This window comes from Gorilla gorilla, chromosome 1, assembly GCF_029281585.2.
Source record: "Gorilla gorilla gorilla isolate KB3781 chromosome 1, NHGRI_mGorGor1-v2.1_pri, whole genome shotgun sequence".
Taxonomy (NCBI): domain Eukaryota; kingdom Metazoa; phylum Chordata; class Mammalia; order Primates; family Hominidae; genus Gorilla; species Gorilla gorilla.
In genome coordinates this window covers 208,514,436-208,539,954 of record NC_073224.2, presented here as the reverse complement: position 1 = coordinate 208,539,954, position 25,519 = coordinate 208,514,436, and the positions used below count along the sequence as shown (strand labels likewise).

Sequence of the window (25,519 nt, the reverse complement as noted above, 5' to 3'; positions counted from 1 at the left end):
GGGTTCCACCCTGGCTCTGCACATGATCACTGTGCATGTTCCCCATATGATTTATATACAAGTTATCTAACTTCTTGGAGCATCAATTTCCTTATTTGCTAAATGGGGGCAATAGTTCCTACCTTAAATGCGTCTTAAAGGAGATAATCTCAGCAGAGTGCCTGGCATGTTGTAAGCTCTTAAAAATGCTTGCTATGAATATGATTATTGTTACTTTAGCCTTTGCTCTGAAATCCCATGCACGCTTTGTGAGGAAGGACAGCCTTGGTTGGGGGGTGTTTATGGGGAGAGCAGAGTGGATGGTGCGTATGTGAATACCTCTCCCCAGATGCTCCCCCAATCCCAAGCTCTCATTATCTTATGTGCATATTCATAAGGGATGGCCTCAGCCCTGCTCTGTAAATGGGTCAGAAGCAGGAAATAGAGGCCAGTACAGACAGCAAAGCCCAAAGGATAGGAGGCTCAAAGCCGGCACACATCTGAGTCCTCATGGACGGGAGGATGGTAAGAGGGGATGGGGAGAGAATGGATTGGGGGCACTGGGGCGGGGGCAGGAGTTCGTTCCTATGTTGCAGATTTGAAAACTCAGGCCCAGTGAGATCAGATTAGAGAACCTTGGGGTGGGTGGTCCAAGAAGTCGGAGACTGCTTCCTTTGGGAACTGGAGTTGAGCATCTGTCTGGGCTGGGTGATGGGCACAGGGCAATGGACCAAATGACCCCTACATGTTTATTTCAAGGGACATGGTTTACATGGCATTGGGTGGAGAAGCTGAACCCTGAATTCCAACCCTCCAGTGAGGCTCAGAGTGGTTGGGTGACTTGCCAGTATCACATAGCTGCTGACTGTGACTGTGCTTTTGGGGGTGCAAGAGACAGAGCTACTCTGGCCCCATGCAGGAGGTTCAAATCTGGGAGTAAAGGCTGATGGGCTGGCCAGGACACCAAGAAATGAAGCTCTTTATCTATGTCCTCACTTCATCTCCTCAGTAGTCTCCTCAGATAGCTGGGGTAAAAAAACTTATCTTTATTTTACAGATGAGAAGCATGAGGCTGAGAGAGGAGGAGTCACCGGGACCCAGCCACACAGTGAGTTATGCCCTCCATGCTGGGCATGTGAGAGCCCAGCCGGCCTTGGTCTTGGGCAGGCAGGAGGCCAGGACAGTGGCAGCATATTACCTTGCTCTGAAAAATTTTAGCCTGAAGTCAGAGTGGCTGTCCCTTTACACATACAGTCATCTTAATCCTCGTTCCTTGCAGATGCTCACACTTGCTCTGTGAGGTTAAACAGAATAACCCTACCTATTTCAGGGAAGGGGATGGACGGACACCCCTTGTGGGGTGAAGTGGCCCCCCAAGGATGGCATGGGGCATGGTCATCTGTGGCAGAACAAGAATCCCAGGGGTTGATCCTCTTGGTCTTGGGTGCTTTCTACTGTTCTAGGTCATGGATAGGGAGGGATTGGGGGTGAAAAATTCAGCTCTTAGAGCAGAAGTGTCCAAGGGAGCTGACCCTGACATGGGAGCATGTGAGGAGGGCTCACTTGAGACTGCTTGGTGGCATTTCAGTCTAAAGGATTTCCGTGCAGAAGATGACTGTGTAGGGTATGTTTTTGGATCAGACTGTCAATCACAGAAGAAGGAGGAAAGTGGACTTATGTAAAAGGTCAGACATTCATCCAGTAAGCATTCACTGCCTGACTGTGTGCCAGGCCCTGTACTGTGCTCTGGGTAGGAGAGCGAGTGGCCAGAGAGCAGACCGTTCTTGGGTGGCTCACAGTCCCCTAAAGGCCTCGGGTTAGGGAAGGACTGAAATATTACTGGACAGAAAGATAGGAAGACTAGATATTGTCACCTCTACTTTTTCAAGGGAAGCAGTAGGACATCAGGGTGAAAGCCAGGCCAGGTGGCCTTTCAGCTCTGTTTCTTCTGAGCCGTGTGGCCTTCAGCAACAGTAACAACAACCACAGTGATCACAGTCAACGTTTATTCAACGCTTGATTTACATTTCGCGTGTCACTACTTCTTTGTTTCTCGGTTTCCTCATCTGTAAACGAGTGGGTAGGGAATTAATCGACTTCTCAGGGCTGTTGTGGGGCTCAAATGGTACCACGGGGGAAAGTTGGGCATGTGCTCGGGTTGTTTGTGAGGCCATAAGGGAGGCCCATATTGTTTGGAGGCTTGGGGGAATCAGGAGGATGTTCATTCCTAATGGAACCAGGTAGTGGGTTGGGGGTGAGGGTGGTGGCTCTCTTCACTGAGAGGTATGGCATGTGAGCAAGCTTCAAAGGGGAGAAAGAGGGATAAGGAGAAGGACCTTCAAGAGGAGGGCATCTGCCAGGTGCAGTGCCTCACATCTGTAATACCAGCATTTTGGGAGGCCAAGGCAGGAGGATTGCTTAAGCCCAGGAGTTCGAGACTAGCCTGGACAACATAAGGAGACCTCATCTCTACACAAAATTGTAAAAAAATTAGCCGGGTGTGGTAGTACACACTGGTGGTCCCAGCTACTTGGGAGGCTGAGGTGGGAGGATCACTTGGGTCCAGGAGGTTGAAGCTGCAGTGAGCCATGATTGGGCCACTGTGTTCCAGCCTGGGTGACAGAGGGAGACCCTGTCTCAAAAAAAAAAAAAAAAAAAAAAGAGGAGGGCATTGTGTGGGCAAAAGTGCGGAGGAGGGAAAGTATAGGGTGTGTTTGTGGAACAGTCCTGGTGCAATTAATGGCTAAGCCTGGCGCCCAGTGAATCAGCCAAGGATGCAGTCAACCAGCTCTTTGGCCCTGGGGCCGACTTTGAGGCACAGAGACTTCTTTCCCTAACATTATCTTGTCCAGAGGTGGCTGAGGACAGGGCTAAGGGTGAAGGGAGACTAATTACAGAGCCCTACTTCTGGGTCTCTCACACCTACCCCTGGAAAGCCATCTGTCAGGAATGTGGCCGCCCCTCCCCGCCTTCTGACCTCCTTAGCTAGGGACCAGTTTGGGCATCCCTAGGGAGTGATAAGCCACCAAGCAGGGGTGGCTGTAGGGAGTGTGTAGCTCCCTGCAGGCTATTGGGAGTCAGTGGAGTTTGAAGAACAGATGGAGAGAAGGGAGGATGGGTTTAGAGTGAGAGGCTGGGGTCTTAGAAGAAGCAGTAGGTGGGCGTGGTGGCATGCACCTGTAGTCCCAGCTACTCAGGAGCCTGAAGCAGGAGGATCACTTGAGCCCAGGAGGTCGAGGCTGCAGTGAGCTATGTTTGCACCACTGCACTCCAGCCTGGGTGACAGAGCAAGACCCTGTCTCTTAAAAAGGAAGAAGAAAACAGTGACGATGGGGGCTTACATTTGTCAAGCACCTACCATGTGTTGTAACCACCGTGTGAGGTATGTATCCTCACTTTACAGACCGGGAAACTGAGGCTCATAGAGGTGCAGTGACTTGCCGAAGTTTCTTTATCCAGTCATTCAGCATTCAACCTCAGCATCTACGTATTGAGCAGAGGCCCTGCGCCAAGCACTGAGGAGTCAGCGGTGACCACCTCTTGGCTTCTGTTCCCAAGGGTGACAGTGTCCTGAGGTCACACGGGCTCAAACCGAGGTCGATTTCCGAACGCTCACTTTGGAGCAGGATGCGAGCCCGTGCCACGGTTGGGTCAGGTTGCGCCGCTCGCGTGGCCGCGGGAATCCCCGACCGCCCCCTTCCCTAGGGTCCCTCCTGGCGCACCTGCCCCAGGTGAGTCTGGGGAGGCCCCGAGCGCCGCCGGAAAGCGTCGAGCGGCTTCGGTAGGTGGGGCGGGGCCGGGGCGGGGCCGGGGCCGGGGCCGGGGAGGGGCCAGGCCCGGCACCCGGATCCCGAGGTCCGCGCCCCGCGCCCCGCGCTCAGCGCCGGGCGCCCGAATCCCGGAGCCGCCGCCATGGGGGCCTGCCTGGGAGCCTGCTCCCTGCTCAGCTGCGTGAGTCCCGACCCCGGCGCCCGCCCGCGCGCGCCGCCCGTTCCTGCTGCGAGCCCTCACTTTCTTCTGTTCTGCTCCGAGTAGTTTCTTCTTTTTCCTTCCTGCAAACTTGTCTTTCTGGGCCGGTGCCCCGCCTGCTCGCCCTCCCGGACCTTCACTTGGCACTCGAATCCCGCTGCCCCCGTCCCCCTGCTCAGTCCTGGCCGGCAGGCGCCGGGCAGCTGCGGTCCCGGCTCTGGTTTCCGCGGGCAGGAGGGGAGTGCCCTCGGCGGGCGCCCTCCTGGGACCTGGAGAGACTGAGCCTGGAGCCCGGGGTCGGGGCAGCTCTGTGGGCCTTCGTCGCCCCACTTGGGGCGGTCCTCGGGGTGGCCTCTGTCCCCGTCCCGGACGCCCTGGTTCTCTGCGTGGGTCGGCCGGGCCCCGTCCCTCCTGGCGAGTGCCCTGCCCTACCCCTCTGGCCGCCTGCCAGTCCGCCTGTTCCTGTCGCTCGGGCTCCGCCTGTCCGTTCGTATTTGTCTGGTTCCTGTCTGTGTCCGTCGTTCGTCCGACTGTCTTTGTCCGTCTGCTGTCTTCTGTCCGTCTGCCCGTCCCTCAGTCTCTCTGCGGTCCCTTTACCGTCCTCAGTCTGGCTCGCGCTGCCTCTCAGGCACTTCCCCAGCTCGCCCCGGACCATCTGGGCCCCAGCGCGAAGACTGGGATGGGAGGGGAGGGAGCCCCGGACTTTCTTAGCTGCCCTCGAGTGAGGCGGGTGCGGGTCGTCACGGACCACCGGGCGGAACTCTGGGTTGGGAGAGCAGGAATCGAGGGAGGTTCGGGTGTGCGCGGGGAGTGCCCGGTCGCGGGTTCGGGACCTGTGGGGAGGCCAACCTCTGTTCTGTAGCTGCAGCCGCAGAGGGGAGGGGCTCCAGCAAGACCCCGGCTGGGAGGCCCGTTCTCCCTTCCCTTTCCCCAGCCCCCCTCTCCTTCCCTCTTCCCCTCATTAAATCTGAGGTTCATTCAGGCAGCCCCCTCCCCCTCTGGCCCCACACAAAGAGGCCCTGAGAGGGAGAAGGGGCTGCAGCGGCTGCTGAATCTCGGGACTCGCTTTCCTTTGTCCCTGACGGGTGTGTGTGTGTGTGTGTGTGTGTGTGTGTGTGTGTGTGTGTGTGTGAGAGAGAGAGAGAGAGAGAGAGGAGGGGGTGTAGGGGAGAGCTGGGGGTCTAGAGATTTACTTTACAGCCATTTTCTGAGAATGAGATCAGCATAGACAGCACAGAGAGGCAAGAGAGCCTCTCGCCTCACTAGGCCTCCATTTTTCGTGTGTGTGTGTGCGTGTGCATGTGCGTGTGCAGGAGGAGGAAACAAGCTGGTGCCTGAAATCCCTCCCAGCTCAAAGAATTCAAGGTTTGGGCCAGGTCTCTGCCAACAAGGGTTTGCTTCCTGGTGAGGGAGGCAGAGCTTCCACAGTGGACCTGATTTCCATCGGTTGCACCTGGTGAGGCACAGGCCTTGCTCGGCTGGCCTGGGGGTGGAGATGTTGAGGGGCAGCCTGCCAGCCCTGTGTGCCTTGGTCACCCCATCTGGCAGTTGACAGTAACAGGGCCTTTCTCACAATGCTGTTGGGAGATGAGGCACAGCTCCTGGCATATCGTGAGTGCTCCTTGTGGGAATTATTGCTAACATCAAGGAAAGGTGGGTGGAGAATTCCATTTGGAGACAATGCAAAGCCAAGTGCTGGTCTCTGAGTTACAGCATTCTACAATGCTGAGAGCAGATAGGACTGCTCAAACCGTCTGTTTACAGATGAGAAGACTGCCGCCCGGAGAAGATAGCTGACTTGCCTAAGGTTGCACAGGGAAAGGATGAAGAACTGCATAGTTAGGATCAACATCTGATTCCTGGTCCAGGCTTCTGCCCACACCTTCTCTCCCTTCCCCACATCCTGGCTGCCTGAGGCACAGGGCTGGTCCAGGGAAGAATTGGGAGATAACTTAGTGAGTAATATCAGCAAGGACCCGGCCCTCCCTTCAGTGCCATCCCCTTGGGGTTCTGGCCTCCGACATTTACTGAGGTTCTGGCCTCTGACATTTACTGAGCCAGGTACTGTTCGGAGCCCCTCACCAATGCCATCTCATTGGCTCTCCCCACCTCCTCTACCCTATGACATCGTTAGCCCATTTTACAGATAACTGTCCCAACACTCGCGGCGTGGAGCTGTCCAGGAGTGGCCTAGGCCCCATACAGTAGTGAGCAGTATGTGTATGTGTGTGTATATATATATCTCCTTCCATTTAATCCTCACGAAGACCCCACTGGGGCAGTTAATATTGTTCCCATTTCACAGATGAGGAAACTGGCTCAGAGAGTGCAGGTGACTTCTCCACAGCCACACAACATTAAGTGGTGTAGCTGGGCACTACTGGACACCAGTACCATCCTGTTGCAGTGAAGAGTTGCTGCACAGGAGTGAAGTTCTATGTGGGGTTTCTGGGCAACTTCAGGAGGGATTTTTTTGCATGCATGGGTCAGTGGGGAAGATTTTTGTACCCTCCCAGCTGTGACTCATCTGCTGATTGTGCTTCTCAGCATTGGAACTGGGCTGAAGGTGAACTGGGCTGAAGGTGGGTCCTGCTTTGGATGGGGAGGTAAGATGGGTCCACAGGGGATGCGGCCACCAGGCAAGCCGCTGGCACATGATGACTCGGCTGTCTGCAAAGATTTCAGGAGGGTCTTGCACATCCTAGGGAGTGTGAAAGGCCTTTGGGTCAGACCACTGGACTCAGATCCTAGCTTTGCCTCTTCGCATCTCTGTGACTCTGGGCAGTCACTTTGCCCATCCCCTTATCTGTAAAGTGGAGAAAACAATGGTGTCTGCCCCTTAGCCTGTTGTGAGGATTAAATGGGACTGAGGTTCAACAGCTGCATATTTAGCACCAAGCTGGTGTGCAGTGGCCGGTCCATAAACACCCCACAGTAGTACATGACTCAAGACTACATGCAAGGAAGTGCTGAAGCCAGTGAGACCCAGGGCTGCTTAACTATAGAGCCTGGGCTCGGAGCCCCTGTACTCTCTTACCCCAGGAGACCATTTTACAGATGAGGAAACTGAGTCCCATGGAGGGGAGGAGAGACTTGCCTGAGGTCAGATTACAAGCTGTGGCAGAGCCAGCATTAGGACCTGCATTCTTGGCACTGCATGGGGGAAGTAAGTGCACCTTGGGACATTTCCGGCTGACCTCTTCTCTGCTGTGTTTTGACTAGCCCTGGGGCGGCTCAGCCAGTTACGGAGTTGTTCATGAAGGCGGCAAGGTGCATGCTTGCCTGGGCCAGTTTTGCATTTTTTAAACTGTGACGAAATATATGTTAAAAAATTTACTCTTTTAACCTTTTATTTTAGTCTTCAAGGAGTTTGTATGTTATTTTATTTTATTTTATTTTACTTTATTTTTTTGAGATGAAGTCTTGCTCTGTTGTCCAGACTGGAGTGCAGTGGCACCATTCTGGCTCACTGCAACCTCTGCCTCCAGGTTCAAGTGATTCTCCTGCCTCAGCCTCCCGAGTAGCTGGGATTACAGGCGTGCGCCACCATGCCTGGCTAATTTTTGTGTTTTTAATAGAGACGGGGTTTCACCATGTTGGCCAGGCTGGTCTCGAACTCCTGATCTCAAGTTATCCACTGGCCTCAGCCTCCCAAAGTGCTGGGATTACAGGCATGAGCCACCACACCCAGCCTGTAATTTATTTTAGAAGACATGTATATTAAAATGGAGATCTAATAAATACAACCCTAATAAAAATTAATCCCAAATGAATGGCATTGTCAGAAGGAGTAGTGCCAACTAAGGCCCACGGTAACTCCAGAACATCTTCTTACTGTCAGCCCTCATCTGGATTACTGACAACAGCCCCTGACTCTCCTCCCTTCCCCCAAAGATATCACACACTACCCCATGACCTGTCTTTTTGTGATCAAAGTGATATTTCTAAAATGCAAATCTGCTGTCATTCCTCTTCTTTCACAATCATTCCCCATTGCTTTCAGGGTGAAGTCCAGACTCCCTGGCATGGCATACAGGGACATTGACCACCACTTCCGTGACCTCTGTAGCTTTTCTCACCCTTTCAGCTGCCCTGAAAATACAGTGTCCCTGTAGCTCTGCATGTGTCATTCTCTTTGCTGGGAATACCCTTCTCCCCTCTTCCTGGTCTTCTTTGAAAACTCCCTGCCCCCTCCCTTTTAAAAAAATTGAGGTAAAAGATGCATAACATAAAATGTACCATTTTAACAATTTTTAAGTGTAGCATTAAGTACATTGACACTGTTATGCAACCATCACCACCATCCTTCTCCAGAACTTTTTCATCTTCCCAGTCTGAAACTCCCACTAAACAGTAACTCCCCAGCCCCTCGTAACCACCAATTCACTGCTTTTCTCTATGAGTTTGGCTACTCTCTCCATCTAAGTGGAGTCATACAATATTTGTTCTTTGGTGTCTGGCTTATTTCACTTAGCATAATGCCCTGAGGGTTCATCCATGTTATAGCATGTGTCAAAATTTCATTCTTTTTTTTTTTTTTGAGACAGAGTCCTGCTCTGTTGCCCAGGCTGGAGTGCAATGGCACAATCTCGGCTCATTGCAACTTCCACCTCCCGGGTTCAAGCAATTCTCTTGCCTCAGCCTCCCGCGTAGCTGGGACTATAGGCACACACCACCATGCCCAGCTAATTTTTTTGTATTTTTAGTAGCGATAGGGTTTCACCATGTTGGCCAGGCTGGTCTCGAACCCCTGACCTCAGGTGATCCGCCCGCCTTGGCCTCCCAAAGTGCAGGGATTACAGGCATGAGCCTCCACACCTGGCCTCATTCCTTTTTAAGAACGAATAATATTCTATTGTATGGATATGGATATACCACATTTTGTTTATCCATTCATCTCGTCCACCAGTGGACATTTAGCTTGTTTTCACCTTATGACTACTGTGAATAATTCTGCTATGAACATGGGTGTGTAAATATGTGAGTCCCTGCTTCATTTCTTTTGGATATATATCCAGAAGTGGAGGGCCACTTTGTTTTATTTTATTTTATTTTATTAAATTTTGAGACGAACTCATGCTCTGTCACCCAGGCTGGAGTGCAATGGTGCGATTCAGCTCACTGCAACTTCTGCCTCCCGGGTTCAAGTGAGTCTGCTGCCTCAACCTCCTGAGTAGCTGGGATTACAAATGCCTGCCACCATGCCTGGCTAATTTTTGTATTTTTCTTAGAGACGGGGTTTCACCATGTTGGCAGGATGGTCTCAAACTCCTGATCTCAGGTAATCTGCCTGTGTTGGCTTCTCAAAGTGCTGGGATTACAGGCATGAACCACCACGCCCAGACAGCCAGTTTGTTTTAAATAGAAAAATTCATCCAGCCCTCAGCTGCCTCCCTTACCCACCCAACCCTATGAGTGGTTCTAAGAACTTCTGTCCCTGGCTCTGAGGACAACCAGGAGACAATGTGAATGACCCAGTGACAGCCTGTTCACATAATGCCAAACCACTCATGGCTCCAGAGCTATCTGTGCCTTGCCTTGGGAGGTAGTGAGCTCCTTGTCATTGGCAGTGTGCAAGCAGCAGAGGATGGCCAGATGCTTTCTGGGTGATTCTTCATTGGAAAGAGAATGGATTGGTTGAATGCCAAGGAACCTTGCAGCTGTAAGGCTCTGAGGCCTGGGGCTTCTTAAATTCTGAGTTCTCCATTCTGAGAACCTGGGCTGGTACTAAGATGCAGCCACTGTAAGTGTTCTGGGGCTTTTCTGTTGCTGCCCTTGAATGCATCTGCAGGAAGAGGGGAGTGGTTGTAATCGTAGTGTGGGAACAGCTTTCTAGTCTGCCTTCCTTTCACACTGCATCACGAGCATTATTCCATGTGGCTCTGTAGCCAGGGAATTCATCTTTCTGGCTCTGTAGCATTCCATGGAGTGAAAGGGCCACGGCTGTCCCCAGGTGTTAGACATTTAGGTTATTTGTAGTTTCTTGAGACTCCAATAGGCTCACAAAACCTAAAGCTTATTTAAGTTTTTTCTTTATATAAAAATCTTTATTTTTATATTTGTAAATTTAACTTAATTGAAGTATTACTTATATACAATGAAATGTACCCAAGTTAAGTGTTACCTACATATTTGCCCCATTCAGCAGAGAAATCCGTCTTATGGAGTACCATGATGTATTAATGGGCGTTTTGTTATTTTCAATTTTCCCCTAATGGCCAGGCATGGTGGCTCATGCCTATAATCCCAGCACTTTGGGAGGCCAAGGTGGGAGGATCCCTTGAGCCCAGGAGTTCAAGACCAGCCTGGCCAACATGAGAAAACCCTGTCTCTACCAAAAAATACAAAAATTAGCTGGGTGTGGTGGTGCATGCCTGTGGTCCCAGCTACTTGGGAGGCTGAGGTAGGAGGATCGCTTGAGCCCAGGAGGTTGAGGCTTCAGTGAGCTGAGATCACACCACTGCACTCCAGCCTGGGTGACAGAGCCAGACCCTTTCTTGAAACAAAAACCAAGAAACCAAAGAGAAAAATTAGCTGGGCATTGTGGCTGGTGCCTGTGGTCCCAGCTACTCAGGAGGCTGAGGTGGGAGGATTGCTTGAGCCCCGGAGGTGGAGGTTGCAGTGAGCTGAGACGGTACCACTGCACTCTAGCTTGGGTGACAGAACGAGACCCTGTCTCAAAAAAATTTTTCCCCCTATGATTTTCCTATTATGATCAGTGCCACAATGAATTTCCGTGTGTTTGTATATATGTGCACACATCTGCCCTTACTCCAATGGTCTGGCATTTCTGTAGGAAGAGATTTAAATATATATAAAATGACATTTTGGTCAAATGGAAGAGGTTCTTGTAGGAGCCATTCTGGGGTGGGGTGAATGGAGCAAGGTGGATAAACATTTCCAAGGATGCTCTGGAAGCAGTGTGTGTTTTTCTCTTTGACCTGGTCTCTCTGGCTGCTGATCAGGCCCTTGGAAATCCTGAGGTTTCAGGCATTAGGAACACCTGGATTTTGATGTTTAAGAACCAGAGCGAACTGAAAGGCCAAGCTCTCTGAAAGCGGAACAGCTTTCTTGTGTCTCAGATGTCTCAAATTGAAATTAAATGGTAACAAGCCAGCATCAGGACCTGACAGGGCACCTGGCACCTGGCTCCTGAGATCAGTACCCACTGGCCTCCCTTGGTTTTCTGGTATTGGGTTTTTTGTTGTTTGTTTGTTTGTTTTTTCATCACTGGGATGTATTTAAATGAGATGACCATCAGTGAATTAGCGAGCTGGAACTAGTGTAGTCCTGTAGGCAGAGCCTGGCCCTTGGTGCACACAGATCTGAATTTGCATCCCAGCTCCTCAGCTTACTTGCTGTGTGACCTTGGTCATGCCACTTCTCTGTCTCAGTTTTCCCATTTGAAAATGGAAAGTTACCACACAATTCATAGCATCAGTGAAGCTTAATGTAGATAAAGTGCTTATCACAGTGCCTGGGACTGAGTAACCCTTCGTAAATGGTAGCTGCCACTAATACTACTTGAATCTCAGTGCTGTTATCAACTTGCTGTGTGACCTCTGGTAAGTCTCTTAGTCCCTCTGGTCTCAATTTCCACGTCTGTAAAATGGGGCTAATAAGCTGCTCTAACTGATACCCAGAATGTTCTTTATAGCAGGGGTCCCCAACCCCTGGGCCATGGACCAGTATCTATCCATGGCCTGTTAAGAACGGGGCCACACAGCAGGACATGAACAGCAGGTGAACAAGCATTACCGCCTGAGCTCCGCCTCCTGTCAGATCAGTGGCAGCATTAGATTCTCATAGGAGTGCGAACCCTATTGTGAACTGTGCATGCGAGGGATCCAAGTTGCGTGCTTCTTATGAGAATCTAATTCCTGATGATCAGAGGTGGAACAGTTTCATCCCAAAACCATATCTGCCCCCTGCCAGCACCCCTGCTGCCATCTTTGGAAAAAGTGTCTTCCCTGAAATTGGCTCCTGGTGCCAGAAAGGTTTGGGACCACTGCTTTATGGCCTCTAAAACATTTTTCAGGCTTTTCTTATCCTCTCACCCACCAAGGACAGCCATGGATAGGAGGCAGGTCTTGGGGTGGCAGCTGCAGGATGTAACCAGAAGTTGCTGGACAGGTGGACTGTTTCGATTTAGGCCATGAGGAATAGTTTCGTTTCCAAAGCATTTTGTTTAGCATCTATGTGAACGAGAGATAGGCGAGGAGCATTTCCAGTCTGGGGGAGAGTAAGAGGGGAGGCAGATACCCGCCAGCAGGGTGTGCTGTGTGCCTTGTGACCAGTCCAGAAAGAAGAGCAGACGTCTCTGAGGAGCAAGGGGCCCCTGCCAGCCTGCTCTTTTCAAAGCTCATCTTTCAATTCCTGACCCTTGGCTCCAGCCCCTCGAGTGGGTGCCCACCACTCTTAGGATGAAAACCAGCGTCCTGTTCCTGACTGCTGGTGCCTATGTGGTCTGGCCTTGCCAGCCTGTCTGACCTCATACTCACCGCTGACTGTCTGCTCACCAAGCTTTGGCCATGAGGGCCTTCTTAAATTCCTCAAATGCCCAGCCCCTACCCACCCCAGAGCCACCTGTCTGGAACTTTCTTTCCTCCCTTTGGTCTGGCAGTGTCTCCTCATCCCTCTGCTCTCAGCTTATTATTTTATTTTAAAATATTTCTTTTTAAAAGGCCAGGTGCAGTGGCTCACGCCTGTAATCCCAGCACTTTGGGAGGCTGAGGTGGGCAGATTGCTTGAGCCCAGGAGTTTGAGACCAGTCTGGGCAACGTGGTGAAACTCTGTCTCTACAAAAAATACAAAAATTAACCAGGCATGGTGGTGTGTGCTTGTAGTCCCAGCTACTCAGGAGGCTGAGATGGGAGGATGGCTTGAGCCCAGGAGGCAGAGGTTGTAGTGAGCTGAGATTGCGCCACTGCACTCCAGCCTGGGTGACAGGGCAAGACCCTGTCTCAAAAAAAAAAAAAAAAAAAAAAAGAAGAAGAAAAGAAGAAAACCCTTCTTTTTAAAAGATACGGTCTCGCTATGCTGCCCAGGCTATTCTCTAACTCCTGTGCTCAAGTGATCCTCCTGCCTTGGCCTCCCAAAATGCTGGGATTACAGGTGTGAGCCACTGCACCTGGCCTGCTCTCAGCTTAAAAGTCACTTCTTCAAGGAGGGCTTCCCTGACATGCCACCCTCAATCAAACCTAGGCTGCATTAGCACTCTTCTGGCAGTGGGTACGTGTCCTTCTTAGCGCTTGTCACGATGTGAGTCATGATTTGTTTAGTGTTTTTCCTGCTTGTGTAAGCTCCAGGAAGGCAAGGCCTATGTCTCTTGCTCTCCAGGCTCTTAAATCCCTGGGTGAGGAGTAGGGGCTGTTTGGGGGAAGATAAAGTTTACCAGAGGTATCTGGATGTGGGGCCTGTTTCTTTAAAGGCTGGGCTGTGGACTGGGCTCCCAGGAGGGTGAGTCTCCTTTTCAGGTGTGGCATAGTGTGTCATCACCAGCCCCTGAATGATTTCAGCCAGGCCAGGGGAAGGGCTGACCGCAACTGGGGCAGAGGACCCTGGAGAGGGAAAGGGTTAGACCGCCACCTGCTGTCTAGTGCTGGTATAGCCTCAGAGCCGAAAATCATCCAACTGATGTTTATTCTGCACTTGCCGTTTTCTGAGGTCTTAACATGTGACTGGTACTATGCCAAACACTTCATATTCCTTCAACAGATAGCCTGTAAGCTCCTGCTGTGTGACAGGCACTGTTCCAATTTCTAGGAATACCACAATGAACAAAGAGCAAAAATTCCTGCCCTGCTGGAAAGCGGAGGCCGACAAAACATAAAGCCTCGCTGATGGCAGAAGTCCCGCGGGGAAAAATTAGGTGGGGAAGGGGAAAGGGAGCCCAAGGGGGCTACAATGTGGAATTTCTATTTCACTCTCACAACTGCTTTGTGAGGAGTACAAGCCACTATGTTACAGAAGAGGACACTGAGGCACAGAGAGGTTGAGTGAGTTGTGTAAGGTCACAAAGGTAATCGGTGACAGCTGGCCTTGTGATTTTTTTTAAACTACTCTCCCTCCCTGTAAGAAAGAAACAGCGTGACCTCGGCTGGCTCTCGCTTTCAAGCCACAGTATCACTTGAGATAGACCCAGGTTTGAATCTGGGTTCTGTGGTTACTGGCTGTGTAGCCCTATATGACCCAGCCTCCCTCTCGGATCTGAAAGTTCAATGGGCTGGTGTCTGGGGAACAGTGTGCTCCTGCCTAGTGCAGCAGCACAGATGCGCCGACCTCTGGGCAGGTGGTGAGAGGTGCACACTTGGGCGGTGAAGGGGAGAGGGAAGAGTGACGGTGCCCTCCCGCAGGCGTCCTGCCTCTGCGGCTCTGCCCCCTGCATCCTGTGCAGCTGCTGCCCCGCCAGCCGCAACTCCACCGTGAGCCGCCTCATCTTCACGTTCTTCCTCTTCCTGGGGGTGCTGGTGTCCATCATTATGCTGAGCCCGGGCGTGGAGAGTCAGCTCTACAAGGTGAGTGTCCCAGGGGAGGCAGGGCAGCCTCCAGCGAGGGGCCTCAGTGGCTCCAGGATAGAGGGCCCAGGCTTGGGGTCACAGCTTATCCAGAAGAGGAGGCAGGGTGTTTGGGTGCACTGATGATCTGAGGTTGGAAATGAGGGGAGGAGGGCTTGAGCCTCTTGGGGGGATTCTTCTTTCTCTTAGGCCACAGTCTCCTTGGAAAATCTTATTAATCATTATCGCCCCCTGGACACTGGCCTAGGGGATGCTCTTCTCCCTCTTAGTGCTTAAGCCCAGGTTGGGGCTCCTAACTCTTCCCTTCATCTCAGTGTTTTACAGCCTAGCACAGACCCAGGGGGATGTGGGCATCACCGTAGGTGCCTTATACACATTTTAATGTGTATAAAGATGAGATTCCCTGGGGAGTTTGTAGAAATGCAGATTCTCAGACCCTACCTTGAGGCTCTATTCCATGGGAGAGGGGCCACAGAATCTCTGTTTTCCCAAGCATCTCAGGTGGTTCTGATGTAGGTGGTGGGTGGAGAACACTTTGGGAACCACTGCTTTAGACAGCGCAATAGTTTCTGAGGCTGTGGGAAATAAACAATAACAAGATGTAACTGGGGAGCTCCCTCCCAGGGCTTCAGGCCCAGAGAGGGCTAGGAATGGGGCAGAGGCAGTGGAGATAGAGGTGAGGGGCTCCCCTCCCTGTCTGGTCCAGCCCCTGCTGGGAGAGCCTCTTTCCTGGCTGGCCTTGGGAGACCAAGGCTCTGGTTTATAAAGGGAGCTGCCAGGGTTCTGTGAGGGGTGGGGCTTTGACGCTGCTCTGTCTGTCTCCACAGCTGCCCTGGGTGTGTGAGGAGGGGTCCGGGATCCCCACCGTCCTGCAGGGCCACATCGACTGTGGCTCCCTGCTTGGCTACCGCGCTGTCTACCGCATGTGCTTCGCCACGGCGGCCTTCTTCTTCTTTTTCACCCTGCTCATGCTCTGCGTGAGCAGCAGCCGGGACCCCCGGGCTGCCATCCAGAACGGGTGAGAGAGGGGTGCCTGCCTGCAGTCTGGGACCTTCCCCCAGTGCCTTGCCCACTCCTCTGCCTGTCCAGGGATCTGCAGACCCTACCCTCGACTCAGGAGCCACGGGAGGGCACAGCATGGAGAACAGCTCTGAGTTATATCCATTTCTCAGATGAAGAGTAAGGCTCAGAAAGGGTGGCAGCAAGCCTCAGGCCCCGCAGCACTTCAGTGACACAGCTGGGGCTGGACCTGGGTGACCACCCTCACCACTGCTTGGTCCTTCCTCCTGCCCCTTAGGGTTTTTTTTCAGGGCCAGGAGAGACTTCCTGTGCCCATCAGACCACCAGAAAGCCCACCCTCACCCCTCCCAGCACCTGCTGTTTGTGGGTGGGGGCTCTGGGGCCAGGCCCAGTCTGGCTTCCAGTTTCTGTGCCTGCACTCAGCTTCCTTGTCCATTCCCCCACCCCTTCCGTAGGTTTTGGTTCTTTAAGTTCCTGATCCTGGTGGGCCTCACCGTGGGTGCCTTCTACATCCCTGACGGCTCCTTCACCAACAGTAGGCGGACTTGGCAGGAGGCATGGGGGGCTGTGGGGAGGGAAGTGGGGCGGCAGGTTGGAGGAACGTGGTGGGGCTGCTGTTTGCTGGGGCACACAGACCCCAGGCTGCTGGCTGGGTCCTCGCTCCCCACCCGTGAGACAGCACTGTGGTGCTTGGCCACATGGCCTTTGTGCAACCCAGGGGTAGGGGGAGCTGCCTTGCCCCGACCCGTATCCTGCCCTCTGTGCGTAGCTAGGGGCTCCCTGAGGGCAGGGACTCTGTTCTTCTCAGTGCCCCCGGTGCAGGGCGTAGCAGAAAACGCTTGTTGAACGAGTAGATGTGAGAGAGGGACCCTCCTCGCCTCACTCCCCTCTCCCCACCCAGTCTGGTTCTACTTTGGCGTTGTGGGCTCCTTCCTCTTCATCCTCATCCAGCTGGTGCTGCTCATCGACTTTGCGCACTCCTGGAACCAGCGGTGGCTGGGCAAGGCCGAGGAGTGCGATTCCCGTGCCTGGTACGCAGGTCAGTGCTGCCACCCTGCCTCCGTGTGGGGATTCGAGCCTGGGCAGGGCTGGGGCTGCCTGAGAAATCGAGGGTCCCTGAAGCTAGATAAAACTGGGGGGCATCTCTAGCAGCCACTGCCTTAGGTCAAGATTCCAATTGTCCCAGGGAGATGGGGGGCGCCAGCTGATCCTGGGATGACTTCAGGGAATCCGAGGAGAGCTGACCTGGAGAGGCCTTGGAGGGGTCTTGTTTGGGGGTTCCTGCAGGGTGGGCCACACACAGCCAGTAGTGTGTGAAGCCCTTTTGGTGGTGCCCAGGCTGAACTTCAAGTGACACCTGGTCCCTGAAACCCCAGTAGCAGGGTGAGTCCCTGGTCCTTTCAGTTCTGAACACAACGAGGAGAAAGGCTCACCTGGGTGCTGTTTGGTTTCCACACCTCCCTAGACTTGCCAGTATCTCTCAGACAGGGAGGGCAGGTCAACAGCCTGTACCTCGTTCAGTTTTTGCAAGACTGTTTTGAGTTCATTGTATTTATTGTTACAATTCCCTTATCACAAGGTAGCAAGTGAATCATGTTAGCTCAGGGTGGGGCAATGACTCACGAAGGTGTTGGTGAAAGGCAGTTACGTCATTCTTCAAGTGGGGAAACTGAGAGCTGGAGAGGGGGAGAGCTGCCAACAGGGTCCGTCGAGGGAGTAGGGATCCCTATTCCTCCTGCCCCACCCACTGCCTACCCTCTCACTACCCCCTGGCCCAGGCCTCTTCTTCTTCACTCTCCTCTTCTACTTGCTGTCGATCGCGGCCGTGGCGCTGATGTTCATGTACTACACTGAGCCCAGCGGCTGCCACGAGGGCAAGGTCTTCATCAGCCTCAACCTCACCTTCTGTGTCTGCGTGTCCATCGCTGCTGTCCTGCCCAAGGTCCAGGTGAGCCTGCCTGTCCTTCCCTGGCCTGAGGCCCGGCCCCTTAGTGGGTGCGACTTCTTGTAGGAACCTGGGTCCTGGGGCTAGGGCTGTCATCACAGAGGCTCGACCCGAGTGTGTGGGCTCCCAGGTCAGCCTCCCCAGGTTATAGTCAGGCTCTCACGGCTTCATGCTGGGTGTCTTTAGGAGGTGCCCTAACCTCTCTCTGCCTCTCAAATATTAAATGGAGATAATAAGACCTACTATTGGAGTTATTCTCAGGATTGAGATCCTATTTGTAAACACTCCATGCCTGGCCTGTAGATTTCTCTCAGACATTAGCTATTATTGTAGTTATTATTGTTGTCATTTTTGTTTTTATGCAAATCAGTAGAACATTAGGGGCAGTCCCTGAGTGGTGATTCCTAGACACCTCTGGAAGTAGTGTAGGAAGGTACAATTTCACATTTCCAATCCAAGACCATCTGGAATAATGGGCAGGAGCTCCCAGAGGAACTGCGTGTTCTTCAGAAAGTACTGCTGGAGCCCCTTGTGAATCCAGTGGTGCTTTGTGGTTTGAGATCTCAGCACACCAGCAGCTTCAGGGGGCTTAGGTAGTCTTCAGGGGTCTTTAGCAGAAAGGCTGGGAACCTCCCTTCTGGTCAGAGCCTCATATCCCAGTAAGAAAAGTTGAAGCCCAGAGAAGGCGATGTCTGTGTCCCAGGTCACACAGCAATCAGTATTTATCCAGCAAATACCTCTTGAGCACTTCCTGTGTACCAGGCCCTCTTCTAGATGTTGGGGATATGGCTGTGAGGAAGGGGAGGAAGAATAATGATGATAGCCAGTACTTAGTGGCCTCGGACATGTTATTGGATCCTCACACCATCCTCATCCTCACTTTGCAGATGAGGAAACGAAGGCTTAGAGAAGAGGCCTAGCCAAGGTCACATGGGGAGCTGGGATTCAAACCCAGGCAGGCTGGCTCCAGAGTCTGTGCTCTGGTTTTCTTTTTTCTTTCTTTCTTTCTTTCTTTCTTTTTTTTTTTTTTTGAGACAGGGTCTGGCTCTGTTGCCCAGGCTGGAGTGCAGTGGTGTAATCTCGGCTCACTGCAAGCTCCGCCTCCCGGGTTCCAGTGATTCTTGTGCTTCAGCCTCCCAAGTAACCAGTGAGCTGCTCACCTCAGCCTCCCAAAGTGCTGGGATTACAGGCATGAGCCACCACACCCAGCCTAAAATTTTTTTTGTTTTTGTTTTTTTGAGACAGAATCTTGCTCTGTCACTTAGGCTGGAGTGCAGCGGTATGATCTCGGCTTACTGCAACCAACCTTCGCCTCCCAGGTTCAAGCAATTCTCCTGCCTCAGCCTCCCAAGTAGCTGGGATTACAGGCACCCGCCACCACACCCAGCTAATTTTTGTATTTTTAGTAGAGACAGGGTCTTGTGATGTTGGCCAGGCTGGTCTTGAACTTCTGACTTCAAACCATCTGCCCGCCTCAGCCTCCCAAAGCGCTGGGATTACAGGCATAAGCCACCATGCCTAGCTGCCTGTGCTCTTAATCACAGAGTTTAGGTTCATGTTTTTATGTGCATGTGTGGTGAGGGGTGGGGAAGGACAGGCAACAGGGGACTAGGCCCAGCGAGGTGATTTTGGGTAATATGTGCAATGTGGAACATGAAAGAGGGTGTGGGCTGAAAGGTAGGTGGCTGGCAGGTGCAGGGCTGCTGTAGTTCAGGTTCCCAGGGCTCCGCGGGAGTCCTGTCTGAATACTGAAGAGGCGCTGCCTGTGCGGAGATGCTGGGAAGGAACATGTCAGAGGGAGGGCACAGCGACGGCAAAGGCCTTGTGGTGGGAGAGGCTGGGCAGACTCTCCAGACAGAGAGCAGGGAGGAGGGGGGCAGCGGGCCAGGTGGATATGAAGGAATTCAGTGTGATGAGATGGGGTTTCAGCAGGGGAGGAGAGCAAGTAATCTGAGGGGTGTTAAGAGAAAGAAGAATTAGGACTCAGCCTTTGGTTAGTGAGATGGGTGGTAGGTGGCCTGGTTGGTGTTTTCCCTAAGTGGGGTGTGGTGGGGTATCCTAGGTGGGTGGGAGTTTCTGAGGTCCCTTAGCTGGTGTGAGTGGGCTGGGTGGGGTGGGGTGTCTCCAGTCTGGCAGGGGTCTTACCAGTGAATGGCTCTTGCCAGGACGCCCAGCCCAACTCGGGTTTGCTGCAGGCCTCAGTCATCACCCTCTACACCATGTTTGTCACCTGGTCAGCCCTATCCAGTGTCCCTGGTAAGTATGGGCCCAGGCTCAAGGAGGCCTGGCCTCGTTCCTGGGTCAGTATCAGTCTACTGTGGGGCTGGGGACCCTCACAGGTGACAGGGACATCCCTGCTCCAGCCCATTCTGAGACTCAGTCCTCCCATGAGATGGGAGGGCCCCATCTGTTCCTGAGTTGTCTCTCTGCCCTTGTGACTGCTGAGCGCTCTGTTGCTGGGACTTGAGTGGTTGGCTGTGTATCTGTCTGTCTATTAGGGGTGGCTCTCTAGCCATCCTCAGGGCCACTTGGCTACCTAGGCCTGGCCTGCATGGGCTGAGGGTGATTGTGCTCCCATCTCCAGAACAGAAATGCAACCCCCATTTGCCAACCCAGCTGGGCAACAAGACAGTCGTGGCAGGCCCCGAGGGCTATGAGACCCAGTGGTGGGATGCCCCGAGCATTGTGGGCCTCATCATCTTCCTCCTGTGCACCCTCTTCATCAGGTATGGCCAGGTCTGGATTCTGGGGAAGGATCATGATTGGGGGCCCTGAGCCAGAGTGAGGGGAGGGTGTGGGAGCCAGGATACCAAACTGGAACGTGCTCTTCACATTCAATATATCCAGGTCTTGCACTGTGCGGGAGGGGAAACTGAGTCCCTCAGAGGGCATGGCATGAGTGGGCAACAGAGGCAGGCGTGACCTTGCCTCCTGGCTCACAGCCCTTTCCTGCATACTGGGCCAGTTCAGTTGGGTGCAGACGGCTGTGGGGTCAGGGAAGGAGCATGGACTGTGGTCAGTGGGTCCAGGGTCTGTTTCTCACCTGCTGTGTGGCTTGGGGTAAGTGGCTTAACCTTTCTGAGCTCCTGTTTCCTCCTCAGTAAGAGGATGACAACCTCCATTGTAGTGGATGTGGCTGTGACCCCACACTCTCCCCTGAGAGAAGGCAGCTCATGCTGAAGGTCACATAGCGGCTCTTTTCAAAGGGGCATCTTAGTAGGTGCTTATCCATGTGGACTCTGCAGCCAGACTGCCTGCATTTGAGCCTGGCATTGCCACTTACAAGCTATGTGATCCTGGGCAAGTCACTTAACCTCTCTAGGCCTCCATTTCCTTGTCTGTAAAATAGAGATAAAAATAGTACCTTCCTCATTGGATTGTTGAAGGGCTATAGATGAATCAGTATGTGTAAAACACTTAGAAAGGGGCCAGGCATGGTGGCTCACACCTGTAACCCCCAGCACTTTGGGAGGCCGAGGTGGGAGGATCTCTTGGGCCCAGGAGATTGAGACCAGCCTGGGCAACATAGTAAGACCCTGTCTTTTTTTAAAAATTAACAAAACAAAACAAAAACACTTAGAAAGGAACTTGGCAAGTAGTAAGTTATTTGTAATCCAAACACTTTGCCAGACTGAAGCAGGAGGATTGCTTGGGCCCAGGAGTTCAAGGCCAGCCTGGGCAACATGGTGTCTCTAAAAAAAAAAAGGTTTTGTAATTAGTCAGGCATGGTGGTGTGCACCTTCTAGTCCCAGTGACTGAGGAGGCTGAGGTGGGAGGATCACTTGAGCCTGGGAGTTTCCCAAATTAAGTGTTGCATATTATTGTGAACATTTGCATAATATTGTGAACATTTGTATATTAGTATGAGCATAATATTGTGAACATTTGCACAACTAGGTAGCTGTAGGTGGTGGCTGTTCTTACAAGTCACTAGATCATAAGATTAGGTTTAATTATTGTTTACACGGATCAGCAGGCCCTGAGTTTGCCTCCCTGTGGCCCTGCATTTCTCCAAGCACCACTTTCCATCTGCCCTTAACTCTAGAGGGAGTCTTGGCTCTGCTCCCCTGATCTCCCCCATCCATCCATCCCAGTTCCAACAGCACCCCTGCCTCCAGGCCCCTGGGCTAGAACATTTTAAAGCTCTTTCACATTTTCTTCTGTTTTGGCCTTTTTCAAAACATTTTCTCCAAGTCAGTTCTGTACAGTTCATAAACATCTGTCTTCTTTGTCACATTTGATTCCTTTTCAAGCTGGAAAGGCTTGAATTACCTCTGTGTCCTCTCCTCTCCCCTCCCCTCCCCTCCCTTCCCCTCCCCCCTCCTCCCTCCTCTCTCTTTTCTTTTTTGAGACAGGGTCTTCCTCTGTCACCCAGGCTGGAGTGCAATGGCACAATCACAGCTCACTGTAGCCTCAAACTCCTGGGCTCAAGTGATCCTCCCACCTCAGCCTCCTGAGTCACTGAGACTATAGGTGCATACCACCATGCCTGGCTACTTAAAAAAACATTTTTTTTTTTTTTTTTGTAGAGACACTATGTTGCCCAGGATGGCCTTGAACTCCTGGCCCAAGCAATCCTCCTACCTCAGCCTGCCAAAGTGTTTGGATTACAGGAGTGCACCACTCCTGGCCTGATTACCTTCATTTTACAGATAGGGAAACTGAGAGCCGGGGAGGAGGCCATGAGCACATGGTGGCTGGTGGCCAAGGAGCTTGGAACTCTTTCCCTGCCCCTGGTTCTCTGTCCCTTCCCCTCCCTGACCTGGCACAGCTGTTTTTCCTGCTGCTTCCACAACCACAGCTCCCTGGCACATGCACTGCTGACAGCCCAGGGGCACAGGTCTGTTCTTAGCGTGGTTCTTACAGCACAGGCAGCAAAGAAGCATATGCAACCCATGAGGGCCGGGACCACCCAATCTGGGCTCCCATGCATGAGATATCCATACAGTATTTGGTAGATAGGGTGGAGAGGGTGGAGAGGGTGAATAGGGTGGTTAGGGTGGATAGGGTGGATAGGGTGGTTAGGGTGGATAGGGTGGTTAGGGTGGACAGGGTGGATAGGGTGGAGAGGGTGGAGAGGGTGGATAGGGTGGAGAGGGTGGAGAGGGTGGAGAGGGTGGATAGGGTGGTTAGAGTGGAGAGAGTGGACAGGGTGGAGAGGGTGGATAGGGACCCACTGACTCACAGCAAGGGGTGATTTCTCAATTTGCTGGGGTGGCAGGGCTGGAATCCAGCTCTCCTTCTTTTCACTTTTGTTTGGAAACGCGAGTTGGTTTTTCAAAAACTTTTATGTCTCAAACTATCAAATTCTGTTAAAAACATCAAGGCTCATCACAGAAAAGCATGACATACAATCATTGCTGTTGTTCTTTTTTTAGTGTAAGCATGAAGGAAAGGGAGGCCGTTGGTAAAACCACCTGACACTAATAAAATGGAAACTTAAAATCAATGGCAAATGAGCGTGATTAATTATTAACATTCTTAATGGATGTAGTACCTGGTATGGTACTTTGTAGTATTAGGTACTCGATACGTGTTTATGGAAATGGCAAAGGAACAATCCTAACAATAGTGACTGTTGATGGAATTTATATTCTGTGCCAAGCACTATGCTAGAGACCTTACATCATTATTCCGTCTAGTCCCCCCAGCAGCCGTCTAGAGGAGGTACGATTATCCCTTATTTTACACACAAGGAATCAGAGGCTCAGAGAGGTTAAGTGTTTTGCTCAAGGTCACACAGAAAATGGGAGTAGGGGTAGGGGTAGAGTTGAGAGGCAAAGCAGTCTGTTAACTCCCAGGCCCAGTAACCGGGTCACTGGCCTCTGAGGCTCTGGGACCATTTGTGTCCGGTGTTATGACCAACGTCAGGGCTATCTATTTGCCCGCCTTCCTCCCTCCCCTGCAGTCTGCGCTCCTCAGACCACCGGCAGGTGAACAGCCTGATGCAGACCGAGGAGTGCCCACCTATGCTAGATGCCACACAGCAGCAGCAGCAGCAGGTGGCAGCCTGTGAGGGCCGGGCGTTTGACAACGAGCAGGACGGCGTCACCTACAGCTACTCCTTCTTCCACTTCTGCCTGGTGCTGGCTTCACTGCACGTCATGATGACGCTCACCAACTGGTACAAGTGCGTAGCCGATGGGGCATGGCAGAGCCCGGGGGTGCAGGGTGCAGGTCCACACATCTCTCCTGCGGCCCTTCACTGGGTTTTCCTGATGTCTGCTTAAGGCTTGGGGGTGGTGGTGTGTATCAAGGACCCTCCATAGAGCCTGCCCCTTCCCTGCTACAGTTTCCCCAACAGTGCCTTCATCTGCTCAGCTCCCGCACCTTCACTAGGAGACTGAATCGGGGAAGGCACAGCAGCTGGGGCTAGACCTGTACAGTGCAGGCGGGGTTTACAAATCAGGGGTCATGGGGTCAGATTTGGGCTTCATGGTTGGAGGGTTAGGATCAGGGTGTGGAGTTCAGAACCAAAGTTACAAGGTCAAGGATAGAAGTCATGAGGTCTAGGGCTGGGATTGTGGTCATTTAGTGTCACAAATTTGGTCATTTGGTTAAAGTTAAAATTGAGAGTAGGAGGTCATAAAGCCAGGATTGAAGTGGCAAGGTCAAGGAGCTAAATGACAGTAATAAGGTCAGGGGCCACCCCTAAGTTACAGGATCAAAGGTCAGAATCAAGGGTAGCGGTCAGGACTAAGGTCAGGAGCTCCAGGGTCCCAAGTTCAGAGGCTAGGATTGAAGTCCCAGAATTAGGATCACAAGGTTGGAGACCAGGAGTCAGGTCATGATCTCATGGACTAACACTGGGCTCAAGATGGGAGTCGAGGTCAGGAGCTATGTCCACGGTCACAAGGCCGGGTGTTAAAAATGTCAGAGATGGACTGGAGTTACAGGGTAAGAGCCAGAGTTGAAGTCAGGGGTCATAACTGGGTCATAAGGCCAGGGGCCAAGATGGAAGTCACCAGACTGGGCACCGGGCTCATGGGGAAGATGGTGTGTTCCAGGCCCGGCGAGACCCGGAAGATGGTCAGCACGTGGACCGCCGTGTGGGTGAAGATCTGTGCCAGCTGGGCAGGGCTGCTCCTCTACCTGTGGACCCTGGTAGCCCCACTCCTCCTGCGCAACCGCGACTTCAGCTGAGGCAGCCTCACAGCCTGCCATCTGGTGCCTCCTGCCACCTGGTGCCTCTTGGCTCAGTGACAGCCAACCTGCCCCCTCCCCACACCAATCAGCCAGGCTGAGCCCCCACCCCTGCCCCAGCTCCAGGACCTGCCCCTGAGCCGGGGCCCTCTAGTCTTAGTGCCTTCAGGGTCCGAGGAGCATCAGGCTCCTGCAGAGCCCCATCCCCCCGCCACACCTACACGGTGGAGCTGCCTCTTCCTTCCCCTCCTCCCTGTTGCCCATACTCAGCATCTCGGATGAAAGGGCTCCCTTGTCCCCAGGCTCCACAGGAGCGGGGCTGCTGGAGAGAGCGGGGAACTCCCACCACAGTGCGGCATCCGGCACTGAGGCCCTGGTGTTCCTGGTCACATCCCCCAGGGGACCCTGCCCCCTTCCTGGACTTCGTGCCTTACTGAGTCTCTAAGACTTTTTCTAATAAACAAGCCAGTGCGTGTACCATGTTCTGTGCCCCTCACCCTCAGCACGGAGCCCCACTGCATGGGGGCCGGTGTGGGGTTTGGGAATAGAATGTTAGGGCTGAGGACGCTGGGACATCAGGGCCAGACCAGGAGGAGCCTCAAAGGCAGACAGAATGGCCTGGGCTCTGTCTTCTGGGTCATGGAGCGCCTGAGGGGAGGGGGCCAATGAGGAAGGAGGGGCAGACCAGGGTTTTGGGAAAGTGGGGTGTGTCTGGTGGTCAGAAAAGGAGACCCTAGAGGCAGTGGGGCCAGCAGGAGGCTGCCCGACCATCTGACCATCCGAGGGAGGGCAGTGAAAGAGAGTCACGGTGGGGAGGAGGGGGCGATGACAGGGCCAGAAGGCGGTCTTCAGGTCCCCTCTCATCAGGGCCTGCTTCAAGGTCCTGCCCACCTCTGACCTGCCTGGAATTGTTACCACCGTTGGTACCTGCCCTGACCAGTCAAGC

The 25,519-nt window shown here is 52.8% G+C and overlaps 1 protein-coding gene across 5 annotated transcripts; it reads left to right on the top strand.

Moving 5' to 3' along the window:
* Positions 1-416: 416 nt before the first annotated feature.
* Positions 417-25,050, top strand: SERINC2 (serine incorporator 2). Of its 5 annotated transcripts, XM_004025343.4 has the most exons (11): positions 417-504; positions 1,037-1,087; positions 14,304-14,465; positions 15,293-15,483; positions 15,941-16,020; positions 16,387-16,524; positions 17,264-17,433; positions 19,596-19,686; positions 20,015-20,156; positions 23,339-23,560; positions 24,438-25,050. In XM_004025343.4, exons 1-11 carry the CDS (start codon positions 490-492, stop codon positions 24,571-24,573), a joined length of 1,398 nt encoding a protein of 465 aa, XP_004025392.2. In that variant the 5' UTR covers positions 417-489; the 3' UTR covers positions 24,574-25,050. The 5 variants fall into 5 exon arrangements, with proteins under 5 accessions (XP_004025392.2, XP_055246273.1, XP_004025391.2 ...); XM_055390298.2 differs by lacking the exons at positions 23,339-23,560; positions 24,438-25,050 and adding an exon at positions 21,960-22,385; XM_004025342.4 differs by lacking the exons at positions 417-504; positions 1,037-1,087 and adding an exon at positions 3,803-3,930.
* The last annotated feature ends 469 nt before the right edge of the window (positions 25,051-25,519 follow it).

Bases quoted from the DNA above. Each gene is read 5' to 3' on its own strand.
- SERINC2 (XM_004025343.4), top strand. The intron at 15,484-15,940 runs GTGAGAGAGGGG...CCCCTTCCGTAG, and splicing joins CGGGCTGCCATCCAGAACGG to GTTTTGGTTCTTTAAGTTCC. The intron at 20,157-23,338 runs GTATGGCCAGGT...CCTCCCCTGCAG, and splicing joins CTGTGCACCCTCTTCATCAG to TCTGCGCTCCTCAGACCACC.